Below are 18,621 nucleotides of genomic sequence, written 5' to 3'. Positions count from 1 at the left end.
CTGAAGATGACAAACAGACCATTCCAAAGATAATTATGAGATTATATGCTGACATCTACAGAGGATAAAGGAGAGAGATTCTTTGAAGAATTTGATGAGATCTTCCAAACCAAGTGGACACGACATATCCTTGGCTGTCATGACTTCTGGGCCAAAGGCAGGAACATGGGAAGGCAGGGTAAACCATATTAGAAAATATAATTTGAGATAAAGAAATTGAAGAGACCAAAGGCCTCAGAAGACACAGGCCCATACGTAATAAATACTTTTTTCAAGAAGAGTCAGAAAGCACTGAATGAACATATTAAAGGACAAAAACCACACCAAAAAGTGAAATTAGCTTACAACTGGTTAATGACATTTATTTCAAACCTTATTTTCTGTGTGTAGTTTAGGTCATTAAATTAGTGTTAAGTGGACTTAATTAGAGCAAGATAAAAATCAGCTCCTAGTTACAAGAGTAAACTAAGAAATCGCTGCACACACTTAGCAACCAACTGTATGAGATGTCAACTCAAAAAAAAATGGGAAATGGAAAAAATAAAGACATTGATTCTGACATTGCCACTTCAACAACAAGGAAAATAAAAGGACTTTAGGAACTGTCTTAGTCACCAAATGCACAATAACCTGTCCATTTAGTAAAACATGGCTGCCAAGGGCAACACCAGTTTAGAGTTCAGTTTCATTTGTAAAAGATTTTGAAAGGAGGAGAATAACAGAAGTCTGCAAGCAGCATGACCTCAACAATGCCATACACTTGAAGGGAAACTGAGTCTCAGAGACTCCAGCAAGAGACCTAGTGAAACCAGGTCATCTTGAAAGAATTGCTCTGATTCTGTGTCTCAGTCTGTCTCTCTTTCTTCATCATCCTCATCCTCTCCTCTCTCATTCGTCTCCTCCCTTCCCTTTTTTCCATATTATCATTGTGATGGTCCAAAACCCCATTTTGGAGGGCCTAGCAATTGTTGCTACAAGATAACTCTATTCTATACGTACATGTATCATCCTCCTGTCTGTCACTTCCTCTCTTATGTGGAACTTTGCTTATGTAGTTCCTCCTCCCCAGAGAGCTAGCTCATTAATCCCTGGAAGCTTTCAGGAAGGGCTGCCTTTGCTAGAAACTTTATACTTGTCTCAATAAGATTCCATCTTTCCCTATAAATCCCACAGTCCTCAAATGTTTCATGGCTGGGCTGTCCGAGGGGTGCGTTTAAGCCCATTGTTCTAGATTTAGAGATACCTATTCTTAGACTCTGTATGGGAATCTTTGGGCAGCCTTGTTAAAAGACTTAAAACTTCAGCTTTTCCATATGCCAAGGAAGAATGACCAAAGAAATGTGATTAAGAACACCAGTACAAAGGAGTAACATTGAACTCTTCCTACTCTCATAGTGGTTGTAGCCTTCTCTTGTCATCCCTGTCTCCTCACCTCTGTGATTTTACCCCTGAAGGTCTTTTTAATTCTCCCACCATCACTTGTGTGAGTTAAATGTGCCAAATATAGAACTCTTGAGTCACTTGCTGGTCTGACTCTTTTAAGAACACCTTCTAAGTCCTAAAATCTACTGCAATGGAGACAAATGGATTATTGCTTCTTGTTATGAATTTAAAAACTTTCTATTAAATGTTCCCATTCCATCTTCTTCAATAAGTGAATAGCCATATTTGACCATATTATTGAGGTTCTCAAAGTTATTAACAAATATTCAGATTTCTGTGTTCCATGGAGCTCTTCTTTTTACAGTTGAATAGGATGAGAATTTCTCTTTTTTTGACAATTTATTCATTTTTAGTTTTCAACATTCACTTCCATAAGATTTTGAGTTTTAGATTTTCTCCCCCTCCTTCTCCTACCCCTTCTGCAAGATAGTGTGCAATCTGATATAGGCTCTACTTATACATTCACATTAAGCATATTTGCACATTAGTCATGATGAGAACTAATGGGAGGAACCATGAGAATGAAGAGATTAAACAGAACAACAAAAGAAAAGGAGAGCAAATAGCATGCTTCCATATGTATTCAGACTCCAAAATTCTTTCTCTGGATGTGGACAGCATTTTCCATCATGAGTCTTTTGGAGTTGTCTTGGATCCTTGCATTGCTGAGAAGAGCTATGTCTATCAAAATCAGTCATTGCATAAAGTGGCTGTTAGTGTGTACAATGTTCACCTGGTTCTGCTCATCTCACTCAGCATCAGACCATATAAGTCTTTCCAAGTTTTTCTGAAGTTTGCCTGCTCATCATTTCCTAGAGCACAATAGTATTCCATTACATTCACATACCACAACTTGTTCAGCTATTCTCCAGTTGATGGACATCCCCAGGATGAGAATTTCTTAAAGGTAGCTGGTAAATCAATAGTAATGATAAATTTGGAATGTAGGGTTCCTGGTGGTGAGCCAGACTACATGGGCAAGTCTGTCTGGACAAAAGTATACAAATAATCAAAAAGTATTCTATCTTTTCTTTCACCCATTCTTGTTATTTGATTTTCTATTATAGGATATGCACTTCTTTTTTACAGGTGGGAAGGTATGGGATTAATATTTGGGGGGGGAGGATAGGAAACAATTATTTTGTGGCATCTTGATGGACTAACCCACCAACTACCTGGTGGCCTTATATTAAAAAGTTCCAATTCCTATTGAAAGAGAAATAAAATATAACAAGCATTTGTTGTCCTTGGGTAAGGGACCTTGAAGCTTTGGCTAAAATAACTTGTTTCAAGTATTTGGTCACTTCTCCTTGTCTTCTGCCTTTGAACATGGATGTTTTCTTATGATAAATCCTATGAGCTACATTCCACATATTCCCTTTTTCTCCCTTGGCTGATTCCTTTTCTTTGTCTACTCCTCTCTTTCCTGCAAAATGCTTTACTTATATAGCCTAGATTGTCACAGAACGCAAATGATTGGCTGAATATTCCAAGGAAGCCTGAAAGGTTATTAAAACCAAGTCTGTATACTAGGAACCTGAAGCTGCTATTTATTGGGAATAGCCTACCTTTGCATGCTAAAATTGTTTTTGCCTTCAGTTTGGCTTCCTATATTTGACCCACAGTCATTGGACCCTTGCTAATGGGTACACTTCTCCCAAGAGACCTCATTCCTCTTGGTCGAGAGAATTCCCCGACAGTTTGATGTTAGAAGTGGGATGACTGTGATTCCCTCTCAGTTAGTGGAATGATGGGACACCTGGGACAGCTATAGTGTGCATAAGGTAAAGTAGTTACCTATATTAATAGCCTCTCAAGATATTTAGTATCCTCCTCCAACTCACTGGGCCATTTTCCCCAAATTTCTTTTGTCTGAAGGAGATGAGAGTAAAATATATATAAAGGTTTTAAAAAGAGTGATAATATAGTTGTTTGTAGGTTATGGTTTTACAGGAGGGACATTGTCTTAGTCATAAACTATTGACAAAGGTTGGTACTAACCATTTAGGCAGCCAAACCTTCTTTCCAAGATTTTTTTTGGAGAAGTTAGAACACATTTCCTGATGCAGGAATCTCGTGCCCCAATGGAAGGGAGACTTTTTTGTCAGGTAAACACCAGAGCTAGGACTAGTATCAACTTCAGGCTTCTTGATGTCAAAGAACATCTTTTCCCAGTGAAATTAACAGAAGAAGCCATTTGGTTGGGCTGCAAGAATGTATGAATGATGGCTAGTGACTTCCTGAATGAGTGTGTAAGCTTAACCCTATCTTGAGGAAAAACACTTGTAAAGACCTGAAAGAGATCTATTGGTAGCTGTCCTTGCAGTAAGAGTCCCTGGCAATCAATGGTTTCTGACTTACCCCAAGGATAACCTAGATTCTTTGATATATTTATTATGCAGCAAATCCCACTATCTGTATTTTTGTAATGTGGCCACTCTAAATAGTGGCCAGTGGATATCCATAGTCTAGCTTATGGATAGCCTGAATCAGAGGAGAAACCAACAAAGCTACTCTAGCCCAAGATTACCTCTTGCTTAGATATTTTCCTTTCCTTAGAAGCTCCCTCTGAAAAGTCTTAGTGAGGCTTCTTGGGATTCCAGATTTAGTCATGTTTGTGTTCATTTTCTTAGCACAGGTGCAGCAGTGAACAGCAGTGAGAGCCTCCCTCCATCTTCTTCTGTCAATGACATCTCCTCCATGTCCACTGACCAGACCCTGGCATCCGACACTGATAGTAGCTTGGAGACCTCGGCAGGACCACTTGGTTGTTGCAGGTGACTAGCCGCCTGCCTGCGAAACCCAGCGTTCTTCAGAAGATGAGGAAACGGGAAAGATGCACAACCGTGCGTGTGAGATGTGATAATTAAGAGAAAATGGGAAGAGAACAACATCTAAAATTGAAACCAATCTTTCAGCTTGCTTCTTCTGCAGAGCTATGTATTGCAACTCAGCCCAAGTGTATATTTAACTTATAATTGCTCTGCTTTCTTCTTCTTCTTCTTCCAGTGATGCTTACTGCAGAAAACAACACACACACACACACACACACACACACACACACTCACATACAATTAAAGAAGCCTTTTCCCATAAAGTATCCATGAATGGCTACCAAACCAGCAACCTGCACCCACCCTTTCACTGGCATGGCAAGGTGTGCAGTGGCCCCTGCATGTGTGTCTGTCTTGCATCTACCTGCTCCTTTTGGCCTAGTCAGATGGATGTAGCTACAGATCCACATGTGTCTCTATACACACAGCACGGCATTTACATAGAGATGATAGTCTTCAGTGCTGTCCAAATGCAGTACATACTGTGTTACTCTGTGGTCCATTTCGTGTGAACTCTTACTATGACATAAACCGTCTGTAATATCTTACCAGCATATAAGCTGTTTAGTTTGTTAATTAAGTTGTATGTCTTATAAGAAGCTTTGTAAAAGGGGAAAAAATTGTGAGCGAGCACTCTCAGATTCTTGAAGATAATGTAGCATCCAGATTTGAGCTGATTAAAATGTTATCTGTATACCAGTTTGTAGAGAGGATATATGTGATGTCGTTTCATAGGGGGAACAGTATCATGGAGGTGTGAAAATGGACCAGTCTGGAAAGGTGTGCAAGCACCATAGAGGGAAAGCAACCTAGAGAGAAGCCGAGGTCTTCCTCCTGTAGGGGACAGGTCTGCCTCCCAGGGCATGAGCCTCTCAACTAGGATTAACGAGAGGACATTTTCTAGTGGTTAGTATCTACTGACTAATGTGTGTGTCAGAAAGCTCCTGCTGAATTGGGATCATCAGTGCATACATGTTGGCAGCAACACTCTGTCCATGAAAAAAAAATTGGGTCTTCTCTGTGGCACTTCATTGTAGGAAGTTCATTATTGCCAGCACTGATCCTTTTCTTAACTACTTCAGATCCTCTCTATTTGTTATCCACGAATGAGCTGCTGTCCATATCCAGTTAGTGATGTACCCAGCTGGGATTTCTATTTTTAACAAAAACAACAAATAACCCTTGTCCCTTTGAGAATGACAAATTAAGGTGAAATCTGAGAAATGTAGCATGACCCTCCAGGTACGTGTGTGACAACTCCCACAAAGATGTAAGTAATTCTCCTGTGAGCTGTTTTGTAATTCCCCCATCTCCCCCATTTTTCCAACAGTTTTTATAATCTTGACCTATTAACCTAATAATGAAAGGGACAGCTGGTTGTAAATTTTGGTAATAAGGATAAACTTGTCTGCAGTAACTTAGCGAAGAAGTTATGGCTGCAAAATAGTTATAGCAATACAAATCCCTTTTAAAAGCCATGGAGTATCAGTGTCAGTGTCAAGCAACATCACCTTACATTAACTGTGTTTGTAAAAGTATTTCAAGGGACCCTGTAAAGTTTACTGAATGTCACGAAGGCAATAACAGTGACGACTTCTTAGCAATAACAGGGACCAGTTACAGTCTTTCCTTTTATTCACGTAGGTAAGGTAATCACCACAGTTACTCTGCACTTCAGCTATTGTGGTGCTCATTCGGGTGGTGATATTTCACTAGAGGAAGTTATAAACTCTTGGGATAACTGAAAGACAGCGTAGTTAGGGTGACTTCCAAAAGCAATCATTTTAATAAATGGAAAAACAATAGGAAATGAGAAAATCCACAAAACTGCCTTAAAAATAAATGGGGATAAAGAAGCTATCATTTTCTTAAGCAATAGTCAACAGGGGAGTCCTTGCCCTTGAAATAACAACTGCCAATGGGGCCTGATGGTGTTTAAGATAAATGGCTAGGTACAACCTTTCCTGCAGATTCAAAATGCTCTCAGAAGCTTCTGCTACTGTCATCCTATGTTAGTATATTAAATATCCTGAGAGGTGCCCTCTCTGACATTTCGTCTGCCCCACTCTACAATTTCCCCCTTTTTTTCCTTTCCCCCTTCCTTCATCTCTCTTCCTTTTTGACCCATTTCCATGTTTAATACCCGAGACTTGCGCATCCTGATTCTTTTACCTTGACTTTTCTTTCGTAAGATCCAACGTGAAGACTACAGGCAGCTTTGGGAAGGGGAAGTGAGTCTCCAGAGAGGTATCCATAGTCAATTCATAGTGGACCACTCAGGGAAGTGCTAACCTTCTTTTCACAATATGGTCATCTCTCCTGAGGGAGCAAAAGTGATGATGGTTTTTTCACTCAGGTTAAAGCAAGAGTCTGCTCTTTCCTCTCCTAGTGCTTCCCACGCCCCTGAGGCTAATCAGGCTTCTCCTGCTTTGACAAGATCTGAAGTTGCTTGCCTCTAGGCCTGTCTCTTTTGTGCAAACAGGACAGTGTAACCAGAGTTGAAGTGTTTGTAAGATTGAAGCCACATTTGGGTTACCCCTACCCTTTAAATTCTGCTAATTAATTCAATGATGTGGCAGCAATGGAATTAGAGATCTTTCTTCTCCCCCAGTTGACCACCATTTGCTTCTATCTATTTGAGTATCACCAATATGTAATTTATTATTATTCAGATATTTGTGAGACATTTAGATATTTGTGAGAAAAAGATATTCTATTTCGTACTTTACCAAATTCTCTACTGCTTTACCTAAGAAACATCATTTCCCCTCACCATATAGCCAAAAAGAAGCTGTTTATTCTTATTCTTGACACACTCATTGGTCCTAATGATATCAGACCACCTGAATGTATAAACCAGAGAAGAAGGTCATGGCTGTGGTGGAGGTCTAGCCTTGGAGCCTACAGCTGGCACAATGAAGAAAGAAACAGCCTTCTTCTAGTGCCTTTAGAGGAATCTGTTTCACTTTACCCCAGTAAGAATTGGAGTCCTACCCAGAGTATTGCCAATACTTCCTGGGAAGGAGAAAGGGATGTAGTGTCACAGGGAAGAGTTAAATTTCCATGATTTTCTGGCAAACCCACTACTTTAGTAACTTTTTGGGTATGTTATGCTTATGTGCTATGTGGAGCATTGTGGTAATATTTATGGGGTGAATCTTTGGCCTTGCATCATAACTTCCCATTGTAGAAAACTGAGCTTATGACATTTATTAACCCTGAATCTTCAAGAATCTGATGATTGAATTTGTCAAGATATTCTTCATTGTGTGAGCAGGCCATGGCCAACTCCCGTTAGGCAAAGAATGACCAGATGTAAACCAGGCTGTTTATTTGAATATACAGCCCATTTTGTATGTCAGAAGTAGAGAAATGTCAGTTGGGGCTATGAATGTCACCTTTACATCTGATAAGTCAGAAAATGGCCCTGTGTATATGAAATGCATATATTCTATTTTGGCCTGTCAGGAAAAACATGGTTGTAAGTACTTTTATTTTATTTTGTGGGGCAACTTAAATATTAATTACAATAGTCGTATTAGTTATACTAAACACATTAAGAACTGTGTTTTTGACTGCTTAAAAAAACGGAACCAAAAAACAAATGGAAATTTAAATCTTAAAGGAGTTGAACTTTTTGATAGGAACGTTACTTGTTCTTTCTGAAAAGGACATTTTTCTTCACTCTAAGGACCAATTCAAATTGCACACACTAGTGGGGGCTTTTTTGTTCCAATTACGTGGGGTCTGAAAAAAAAAGAGAACTTCCTACTTGACCCACTGTACTTTTTAGCTCTGGTAGCCCAATATTGTACACTGATGTTATCCCACCAAGCAGATGAAATGCTTTCTGGAAGAGAAGATATTTACAATGTAAATAGCTGTATTGATTTTCTTTCCTATAATTAAAAATGTAAGACTATACTTTTCTTTTGAAGCCAAGCCAGATCACTTGCAATTCTAAACTTGTTTGACCTGGATTCATTTACTTGGCCAATCATGTTCAAATGGAAATCCTCGATTTACACGTTGAATACTGTATATTTAACCTGGGTATATGGGACTTACGGTCAGTATATCCTCATTGTAATGAAATTTTCACATTGCCATGCCCATGTTATTACAAGACCCAACTTGAACCTGCCTGTAATGCCATGTGATTGAACTTAAAAGTACATCAATCATTATTGAGAACTCTCATGTAGTGGTGTTGGGGGGGGAAATATTTTAAATGCATATTAATTTCTTAGTTCTAGATCAATACTGGAAATGAGAGGAGGAGATATGCTCAGCATCATTGCAAGATGTCAACTGTGAGAGCTTGTTACTGTTAGACACCATGGGGGAAAAGGGGAAATTTGTGTTAATGAAGGCTTTAACCCCTTTTTGCATTCTCTTGTTTACTATTTTTAATACCTGTGGGCAGCACATGAGAACCATGTGGGACTCTGGTTTCTTCAACTCGTGGTATTTTGAGGTACAAGTCAGGAGGAATTTGTTTCCCCTGAAATCAAAACCAAAAACCAAAAGCTTGCTGGACTTGCTCTGTGAAGATTTTGTCTTCTTTTCCTGTATTTTTCATGTCACGCTGTCTCTGAAACCGGTCGCTTTGTTTCACTTCGGCACCCAGTGCTGAACATTTGAAATGTGCCTGTCAAGGTTCCAGGAGAAAAAATGAAGACTGAGGACAAGATGAATGAATGGCTTTGCAGGAGGAAAGACCTTTAAGCATGTGAACGGACCTTAGAGAAACAGACACCTTTCACTGTGGAGAGATAGTGATATTTAAACGTGACAGTTTTTTTTTCCTTCTTAATGTAACCTAGGGTTCAACTGATTTCCTCAGCAGACAAAGGGATAAAGTGGATACCCAAACTGCATCATGGGAATGGTGGCCCCAGACAGATGGCTTCTCTTCCTGCCCTAAGGAAGGGGTGAGACTGTTGTTGTCTGAGCCAGGATGGGGTGCAACCTCTCAGGGACTTTTTGACTAGGCCAGCAGCAGAAGCTGAGGGGCCCTCAGGAAGGAGACAAACAATGGAGGGGCCTGCTATGGCCAGAGCCCATCCCAAGACCCCAACGCTGTAGGGTGGGCCAAACTCTTCCTCTGTTCTTGACTTTGGGTTTAGTTTGGGTCTTTGAAAACATGTCACCTTTGAAATAAAACTATGATAGATCATCGTTTTAAAGGATAGAGAAACTCTGGAGTAAATGCTAACCACCTGCTTGTGGAGGTGGATGCCGAGGGGGAGGTGTGAAGGAAAAGTATTTTTCCTTGTTTTCTTCAGTCTCTCTCAGAGAAATAGTTTGGCCCTGTCCCCACAGAATACTTTGAGTGGGCCAAGGAACAAGCTGGAGAACCAAGCCCTAAGTACATTCCATTGTTGGCCTCTGTGCAGAGTGGATTCAGAGCCCCCTCTCCTGAGCCTTTCTTCCTCCTGCTCCCCCCTTCCACTATCCCCCATCATGCTGTGATCCACTAGGAAAATTTTCTGTTGCCATCAAAGACTGGGATAGTCTTACTCACTCCCAGGGTAGGGAGAGCACATTAGCATCTGAGACCACGATTCCCACAATTCACAGACATGTTTCCTGTCTTTTCCCTGGCCCTCAGAAGAAGTCAGCCAGAACACCCAATTACATAAATAAGGCATTTATATCAGAATATAGTCTCGTTATGTATCTGCAAATGAGTAGAATTACCTCCTCAGTTCTGTCTGGGAGGTAACATGGAAGTGATATACAAAATCAATACTAAAAAAAGGAATTCATAGCTTTCAAAGAGGAAGGTTTGGTAGGTGGAATGGTGTTAATTTTTATCAATTATAATCTGAGCAATGATTAACCACCAGAATGATTTACATCAGGAGAAAGAGGGGGTAACAAAAGAGAAAAGTATAGGCAGAAGTATGAGAAGCCATATTTTCCCAAACAGTCAGTCTATGTTTCCCAAAGGTATTTACAAATAAAATAAATAGAATTCTATGATTGGTGACAAGGCCACAGATGCTATTAGGAGGGGTTTCCAGTTATTTCTTATATTAAAACAAAAAACAAAACCATCACTATTTTGGTAAACCTGATGGATAAGCTTTCTCATTCAGTTTCGCTTTTTTCTGTACTTATTGAAGAGAATGATTTCTTTTTCCAGGCACAAACTTATTTTCTAACTTAGTCCATAGGTTTCTATTGCCTTAAGAAAATTAAAAACCCCAGGAAAGGTAACAGTTAAAGCTGAGAAGGGTTGGAGGAGTGTACCAGTGATGGCAGATGTGGGGCAGTGGGCAGGTACACAAGTACCTGGTTTTTAACCCTGCCTCTGACATCTGTGTGATCTCGGGCAAGCCATTCCATGCACCTTAGCCTCTCTAAATGAGGGAGCAGGATGAGATATGTGACATCCCTTTTGGGTCTACACATATGCCCGCCTCTATGATCTTATGAATTCCCTTTCCACAGCTGGTGAAAATTTAGCCTGGATATTGCTTGACTGCTTGGTGCTCTCTGAGGGCTAGTTAATTAATAAGATGAAGCATGACTGCTTGGGCACCCCAGATCTGGGGGAACACCTTCTATAGAAATAGAACTCTCCTTGTAATGAAGCTTAGCCTAATACAAGTACACTTTTACTTAGCACAAAAGATGCATTCCTGAAAAATTGTATGTAAATCAGTTTTTAACAAATAAATCTAATTTAATATTCACAAAAGGGAACTGAATTATTTTGGAAAGTGAATAACCACCTAATTTATTTGTTCAGTAAATCTGACTTTTCATATATTGGGATTTGCCTAATTATAGGTTGTGTTATTTATAAGGCCTGTGGTCCATGATCTTTATGCACCATTTGAGGAAAGTTCTTTTATAAGCCTTTCAATGAGCCACAGAGTGTTCAACTCAAAAAATCACATTAGAAATAGAATTTAGCAGAAAGAAAAATGGACTTGGTAGTCGGATCCGGTTCTACCCCTCACCCCATTGTAACCTGTGACAAGTGATTTCACAGTGCTGAGTCTCATTTCACTCCCTTGAGGAATGAAGAGATTGAATAAGATGAACTGTAGCTCTAAAATTCTCGTCTTTCTTTAGCTAGTGTCTTTTTATTTAAAAATTACTAACCTCCTAAAGTCTATTTTTCCTTAATAAGAGCTTCCACTCTTACTAAAAGCTAATAAGAGAGAGGGCTTTATTATTTGCTTTCTAATTGCCATACATTATTTAGTTTATTTTCCTGAAAGATGACTGCAGAAAGTTCAAGATGGTGGGGAATGGTGCAGAAAAGCTATTTCAAAAACATCTTACCAAATGGCAGCTGGTTGAGTTGTCTTTTAGAATTTTATTTTGTCCAGACCTGTGATGTACTTAATCAGTGTTAGGGAGTTCTTCGACAAGAAATTCCCATTAGCCATGCAAATCTTCAGCTGTTGTGCAATTTAGGGTCTCAGAAAGTTTCTTGGGAAACTGAGAGTTAGTGACTTGCCCATAGCCAACATGTATCAGAAGCAAGACTTGTACCCAAGTCATCCTGGCACAAAGTAAGCACTTAATAAATTCTATCTATCTATCTATCCATCTATCCATCTATCCATCTATCTATCCATCTATCTATCTATCCATCTATCTATCCATCTATCCATCCATCTATCTATCTATCTATCTATCTATCTATCTATCTATCTATCTATCTATCTATCTATCTATCCATCCATCCATCCATCCATCCATCCATCCATCCATCCATCCATCCCATCTATCTATCTATCTATCTATCTATCTATCTATCTATCTATCTATCTATCTATCTATCTATCTATCTATCCATCTATCCATCTATCTATCCATCTCTCTCTCTATCTATCCATCCATCTATCTATCCATCTATCTATCTATCCATCTATCTATCCATCTCTCTATCTATCCATCTCTCTCTCTATCTATCCAGCCATCTATCTATCCATCTATCTATCCATCTTGACCTGGAAGCCAGCTCCCTTTCCACTACATCATGGCCCTGTTGCCTCTTATAAATGGCTATGTACAAAAGTGCCCATATTCTTTGTGCCATCTCGGTTCTAAAACCCGCTAACTATACCAGAGCAAGAAGGAGAGAGGGAGGAGGTGAGGCTATCAAAGTTGGGGTTCAATTTTCTCCATTCAGCAATCCCAATGACAAGGAATACAAGAGTGGCTTATCTCTCACTCAGTCTCTGGTTTTTCCAAGCTAGAAATTGAGAACTACATTTGTGGACTTTTTTATCTTCGGAAAGTATATGTTAAAAGGAAGCATTTGCATTTCATTCATTTGTTATTTTGTCACTTATTTGAATCAGTTAATGTGAACAGAATGAGTAGATCCTCAGTAATTCTTTTTAAAACAATGGCATTTAATTCCAAGGAAATCTGCCATTTTCCATTTTTTTCCTCTTTTCTAGGAGTATAAGGATGTTCACATTATCAGCACACTCATCAAACCCTCAAATGTCTGCCATGACCCTCTAGATAATGAAATAATTTCTATAATTACAAATAAACAGTATGGATGTTTCCATTAATCCATCATTTGAAGTTTGTTTTGATACTTATTTGAATCCTTTATTGGCCAGAGGAATCTGAATGCTGGAAAATGAGCTGGATTTTAGTTTGGGGTAGGGAGCACAGACTCTAAACCAGGTTTCAATGGCTAATATGAAGACAGATGAATTGATAATTAATTTATAAAATTATGAAATGAGGGGAGGCATACCAGTTTTTAACTCACTGGGAAAGACCACAAAAGGCAGCAGGAAACTGAGCAGCAATCACAATTTAATAACCACAGAGAGTGTGAGGGAAAAGTACAGAACAGAGAGACAAGCAGTGAAAGTCCAGGAGAGATTCAGAGGCAGATGGAGGCTGGGGAACAAGATGGGGCATTGAAAGAAGGCAGACAGCATGGGAAAGTGAATGAAGAGGCAGAGGGGTGGAGAATATCCTTTACACATAACCATGGATTAGTTGGTACCCCTCGACCCAATGGACCCTATGGAGATGGAAGAGGCAGGTGCAGGGAAGTAGGAGGTTGAGGTCTCATTTTTATAGTTTGGTTTTTTTTTTGAAAAACAGACCAACTATTCGTTAACATATCCCAATCACCTCAAAGTTATCCATAAAACTTCACATCACAAAGTTATTAGCACCTTTTTGATGTTTTGCTGGCCTGGAACTGGGGAGGTCTAGAATTTGTCTGGACTCTATGTATTATAGGATCAGAAACCTTGATGGTAGCGCTTACATGGCTTCCCTTGATTCAGCACATATTCCCAGGATGTGAAGCTTGGTTAATATATGATACAATTTATAAATTATGTTCTTTTGATTTTTGGGATGATTTGTATGTGACTTCCAGGTTTCCCTTTGCCATCTTATTTCATGCTATTGCCCCCTTTATACTGGCTACTTATAAACTTACTAGATTGACTAGAAAGGGAGGAGGAAAGGAGAAAGTGGCCACGGGGACTACAACAACAAACTATTTTAACCCAACACTCTTCTGTACTTTGCTACCACCCTCTCTTTACCTTGATTTGGTAAGTTAGGGGTAGGGCTAGGAATAGGACCTGAGATTTCATTGGTATGAGAAATGTCTAGATAAGGAACCACCTCCTCTTCCTACCAATGCAAGTGAGTACCTTCCCTGTGGCTAGGTCTACGATGTCAGAAGTGGGACTTGAACCTAGGCCTTCCTGGCTCTCTTTCTTCTGCCATGTTGTTTCTCTAGTAAGAGCTGAACCTAAATATCATCTAACATGGCATTCATTTATTTATATTATCTATAGTATCAGCTATGGCACAATCCAGATTTAGAGTAAATCCCTATAGTGTTGTAGAAAGACCATTAGATTTGGAGTGAGAAGACCTAAGTTTGGACCCCAACTCTGCTGCTTTCAATTTATGTGACCTTTGGAAAGTTGCTTAATTGCCTGTCCCTTAGTTTACACATCTTTAAAGTAAAGGGTTAATTAGATGATTTTGAAGGTAACATCCAGGACAGTTTCCCAACACTTCTAGAGTTTCTAGACCTGGGCCCCAGATGTGCAACTCTTGGGTGTTTCCTTTTCCAAATAAGAGCATTGTTATGGCTAGACACATTTTTACAGAGGAGCAAAAGAGTGTATTAATGACAAAGTTCACCCAATACATGTTTATTGATTATGATGAGGACAATATCTAAAATTTGCTAAATTTTTTTGCCCAAATTGATGATTTTATCCATGTTAGAATTCTCAGTATGGAAAATGCTTCTACTTATATGGAACAGCATATTAGTCAGATAACATATGTAAAGTACTTTGCAAACCTCAAAGTGCTGTATAAATGCTAGCTATTTAAAAAATATTTAAAATAATTTAAAATAGTCTGACCAGGGAGAGGGGAAGGAAAATACTTCTGGATAAAGAGCCAAGCTCGTATATGTATTCCATCAAAGACTAAAATAGCATCAGATTGAATAATGATCAAGATATCCTAAGTCATATTACAGTAGGTTTTTTTATTTTTTATGCAGCCCAGGATTTTACAAAAAAAGTTAGCCAGAAATCTTAAAATGGTAGGAAAGAGGACATACTATAAAAACCAGAGCAAATGCAGACAAAATAAGCTAGAAACTTGACAGTGTTAAACAGAGATGTTCCAGAAATACTTAAAACCTCCAGTACTCTTTACCCCAGGGCAGAAAGAGTGAAGGACTCAGATAAGCAAGCTTAAAGTGTGTGGAAACCTTTGGTAATATGACTGTGGATTCAGGTCAGGAGCCAAAAAAACCATCCAGATTGGGACAGCTTCTAATGTAAGCATTAGAAGCCCTAGACATTCTGGAAGACTATAGCACCATAATCTAAAACAAGTCAGAGGAAACTGAAGATAAAAGAGCTCTGAACCTTGACAATCCAATGGGACCCAAAACCTACCCTATAAGGGCAGTCATGTCAGGAGAAGCATAAGCCTAAATAGGAGCTCAGGTAATTGAAATCAGAACTAAACAGGGACCAAGAAAGAGAACAGAAAGGGGTGAAGGTAGCTCTGCTACTGAGTCCTAATTCAGGAACTGAGACTAGAGATATGAGTAAGCAGAAGAAATCAACGAAGTCCAAGAAATATTATGAATCCAGAGATGCCCAAGAGTCCAATTAAAGAAGAGACTAATTCCATGACAACTGGAAATAGAACCTGAGAGAATAAAAATTTGTCATTTATGTCAAAAGTACTATAAGAGTTCTGGAAGAAGTTATGCAAGAGACAAAAAAGAATGATATTTTAAATGAAATGAGGAATCTAGAGGGGTAAAAAATGGAAAGAGAATAAATAGCTTAGAACAGAGAGTGGTAAATCTTACTCAAGTAATGGACTCTCTTTAAACCAAAGGGAATTAATGACTCCTTGGGACAAGCAATAATAAAAATAATAGCTGGCATTTACACAGTGCTTTGAGGTTTGCAAAGTGCTTTATGTTATCTCATTTTGTCCCCACAACAAACCTGTAACATAGATATTTCCATTTTATAGATGAAAAAACTGTGGCAGTAGGAGATTAAATAACTTTCCCAAAGTCATAGCTAAGTAAGTGTCTGAAGCAGGACTTGAATTCAGATTTTCCTGACTCTAAATGTGACCCTTTAGCCATTGCACCACTTGATTGCCTCTGATCTATGAGAACAAAATAAAAAGGTTTTGGGGGAAAAAAGAAAAATGCAATATATCTATCAAAAATAGCTGACTAGGAAAAATATTCCAATGTAGCTAATTTAAGAATTATCAGACTCCCTAAAAACTATTACCAAAAATAATTACCCTGGATACTGTATTTCATGAAATTATAAATGAAAACTGCCCAGACCAAGGGGCAAAATAAAAAATAGAATCTACTGATCACATTCTAAGAGAAACGCTCAAAATGAAAACTCCTAGGAATGTCATAGCTAAAATCCAGAGCTCCCAGATCAAATAAAAATACTTCAACCAGCCAGAAATAAAAGATTCAAAAACTGAGAAGTCAGGATTACACAAGACTTCACAGCAACCACTTAAAGTAAGGGAAACATTGGAATATAATATTCTAAAGGCAAAAGATAAAGGCTTACAACCGAAAGCATCTTATCTTGCAAAACTGAGGATAATAGTACAGGGGAAAATGTGCCTTTAATGAACTAGAGGACTTATTAGCACTCCTGATTAAAAAAACTAGAGCTGAGTAGACACTATAAAATATAAACACAGTAGCTAAGAGAAACATGTCATTTGAAAGAGCCTATCTGAAGTGTTCATTCTAATGGGGGAGAAGAAATAACTTTAGCTTTAGAACTTTAATATCTTCAAGAGCCATTGAAGGTGTTAAATAACAGACAGGGGATATGGGGTGGATTTATTCTGTTTTTATAGTCCTAAAAAATGAAAGAAAAGTGAAGGAAAAAAGGAATACAGCAGGGAAGAAAGGCATAAGAAAAGGGTGAAACCTAAAATTTCTTAAAATGAGGATATGGAAGATCATATACAAACATGGAGGACAAGGTGGGGGAAATAGGAACCACATGAACACACACATACACAAACACACAGAAAGAGTTTAATGTAGAAATACATTCAACTCAACAGAGAAATGGGCAGTGACAGGGAGAGGGGGGTTTAAGAAGGAGGGTAGTATCAGGGAAGGAATAGACACAAACAAATAAGCTTCACCTTTGAAGAGTGAATCAGGACATAAGTTTGTAATGGAATCATTACCTACCAGGATTCTCCTCCCTCTTCTCTCTCCTGCCTCCCACCAGAGTTTAGGTTAATTCTTTCCCTAAAAGGCAAGGAAGCTGTCACCAAGATATGGGTAAAGATTTTTTTTTATCACCCTCCTATTAGGACTCCTAGGAAGAGGGTGGATTTGGTGGGTATGCCAAAAGTAAATAGTCATATGGAATTTTGCTATGGAGAGCCAAGTTGGCTCTGTTGGACAGTCTCCAGGGATTTGTCAGGTTGTTGTTTGAACTTCTCTTGCCACCTCCTCAGTTCTTTGGTTGTGAAAGCCTACTTACCCTCTGTTTCCTCCTTGGAAGACATATAATAATAACTCATGAGGACATAATTCAGAACAATTCGTGCAGAGAGTGTTGGAGAAGGCTGCTGGGGAGAGTGAAGAAAATGCCATTTTCAGCATTCCTTGGTTATTGTTGACCCTCCTGCAGATGTTGGACTGCCAGCATAATAAAACAAGTAAATTAGCCCAGCACATTCAGTGACTAGGAAAAGAGCCTTCAATTTTTAAGGAGTGTGTGAGAGAGCTGAGAGGCAACTAATGGATCCAGTAACAGCATAAGTAAAAGGGGCTATGCTACTGGTACAAGGGCCAATTGTGGCCACCCAGAGACTTGCTGGCAGGAAGTAGAGTCTCTAACCCAGAGATTTTGCTGAGATCAGAGTCGATTGAGAGTATGACAGAGGAGACTTGGGAACAGGGTTCAACCTACAATTTTCCTTTGGAGTATGACTTCTTCCAAGGAGGGTAAGTGGGCTTTCACCACTAAAGAACTGAGGTGGCAAGAAAAGTTAAAATAATAACCTAACAAATCATTGGAGGCTGCCCTATTGTTGAGGCAGTGGTCCAGTGGAGCTAATGTGGCTCTCTTTATAGCAGAATTACATTTTCTGGGGATGATTTCTGATGATTTATTTTTGCAGAGTAGGCTCAGAAGCCCCAGGAGTGGCATCACTTCCTAGGCCACTGGTCCTGCTTCCAGACCAACTCTCTGAGCCAGGCAAATCAGACCAATATCACCCCCTTGACCATCTTTCCTTGTATCCAGATGGAGACATCCCAGGACCCTGAACCATGTGAATAGCAGTGCCCCCCCCCAAACCACCAGTCTTGCTTCCAGGCTAACTCCCACATTGAACTGGCAATATCTTTTAGACCATTGGTCTTCTAGATCAGCCCTCACAACCATCGACTGGGGAGGGTTTGGAAAAGGGGCCAGCCATCCTCACCAACTGCTAACCAATACACAAAGCAAGACAGCCTAGCTGAAGCAGCAAGGCATCCTAAAGACAGAGATGGGAGGCAGAGTATGTCAGGCAAGTTAGATCACCACGACCTTGGCTGCTGTCTCCCCTCAGATGCTGATGGAGATAGCCCCGGACCCCAAACCTCAGAGCCTTGGAAATAGCAATGCTTCCAGTCCAGTACCTGCAACCACCACAACAGGATGTGAGGATGCATCTGGTAAGGATGCAGCTTGGCGGCATTTGCAGCTACTAAGGACCCCCAAAGGAAGTTCTTGCTGTTAAAGTCCTTGGCTTTAAAGTGGTTCAACATCAGAAACTG

At 39.4% G+C, this 18,621-nt stretch overlaps 1 protein-coding gene across 4 annotated transcripts in view; it reads left to right on the top strand.

The window, feature by feature from the left end:
* The window catches only part of MAPK10 (mitogen-activated protein kinase 10), a 165,077-nt gene extending 154,815 nt beyond the window's left edge, over positions 1-10,262 (top strand). For 3 of the 4 annotated variants that reach the window (XM_020988334.2, XM_020988338.2, XM_020988336.1), the window contains one exon: positions 4,082-10,262. In XM_020988334.2, coding sequence (XP_020843993.1) covers positions 4,082-4,224 — 143 coding nt within the window. In that variant the 3' untranslated portion in view covers positions 4,225-10,262. Of the gene's footprint in view, positions 1-4,076 lie in introns of all 4 variants that reach the window. The other variant, XM_020988339.2, reaches the window with a different exon arrangement.
* The last annotated feature ends 8,359 nt before the right edge of the window (positions 10,263-18,621 follow it).

The sequence above is a fragment of the Phascolarctos cinereus genome, unplaced genomic scaffold (genome assembly GCF_003287225.1).
Source record: "Phascolarctos cinereus isolate Bilbo 61053 unplaced genomic scaffold, phaCin_HiC Scaffold_9;HRSCAF=440, whole genome shotgun sequence".
Taxonomy (NCBI): Eukaryota; Metazoa; Chordata; class Mammalia; order Diprotodontia; family Phascolarctidae; genus Phascolarctos; species Phascolarctos cinereus.
The sequence above is the reverse complement of the archived record's forward strand: the minus strand, read 5'-3'. Positions and strand labels throughout refer to the sequence as shown.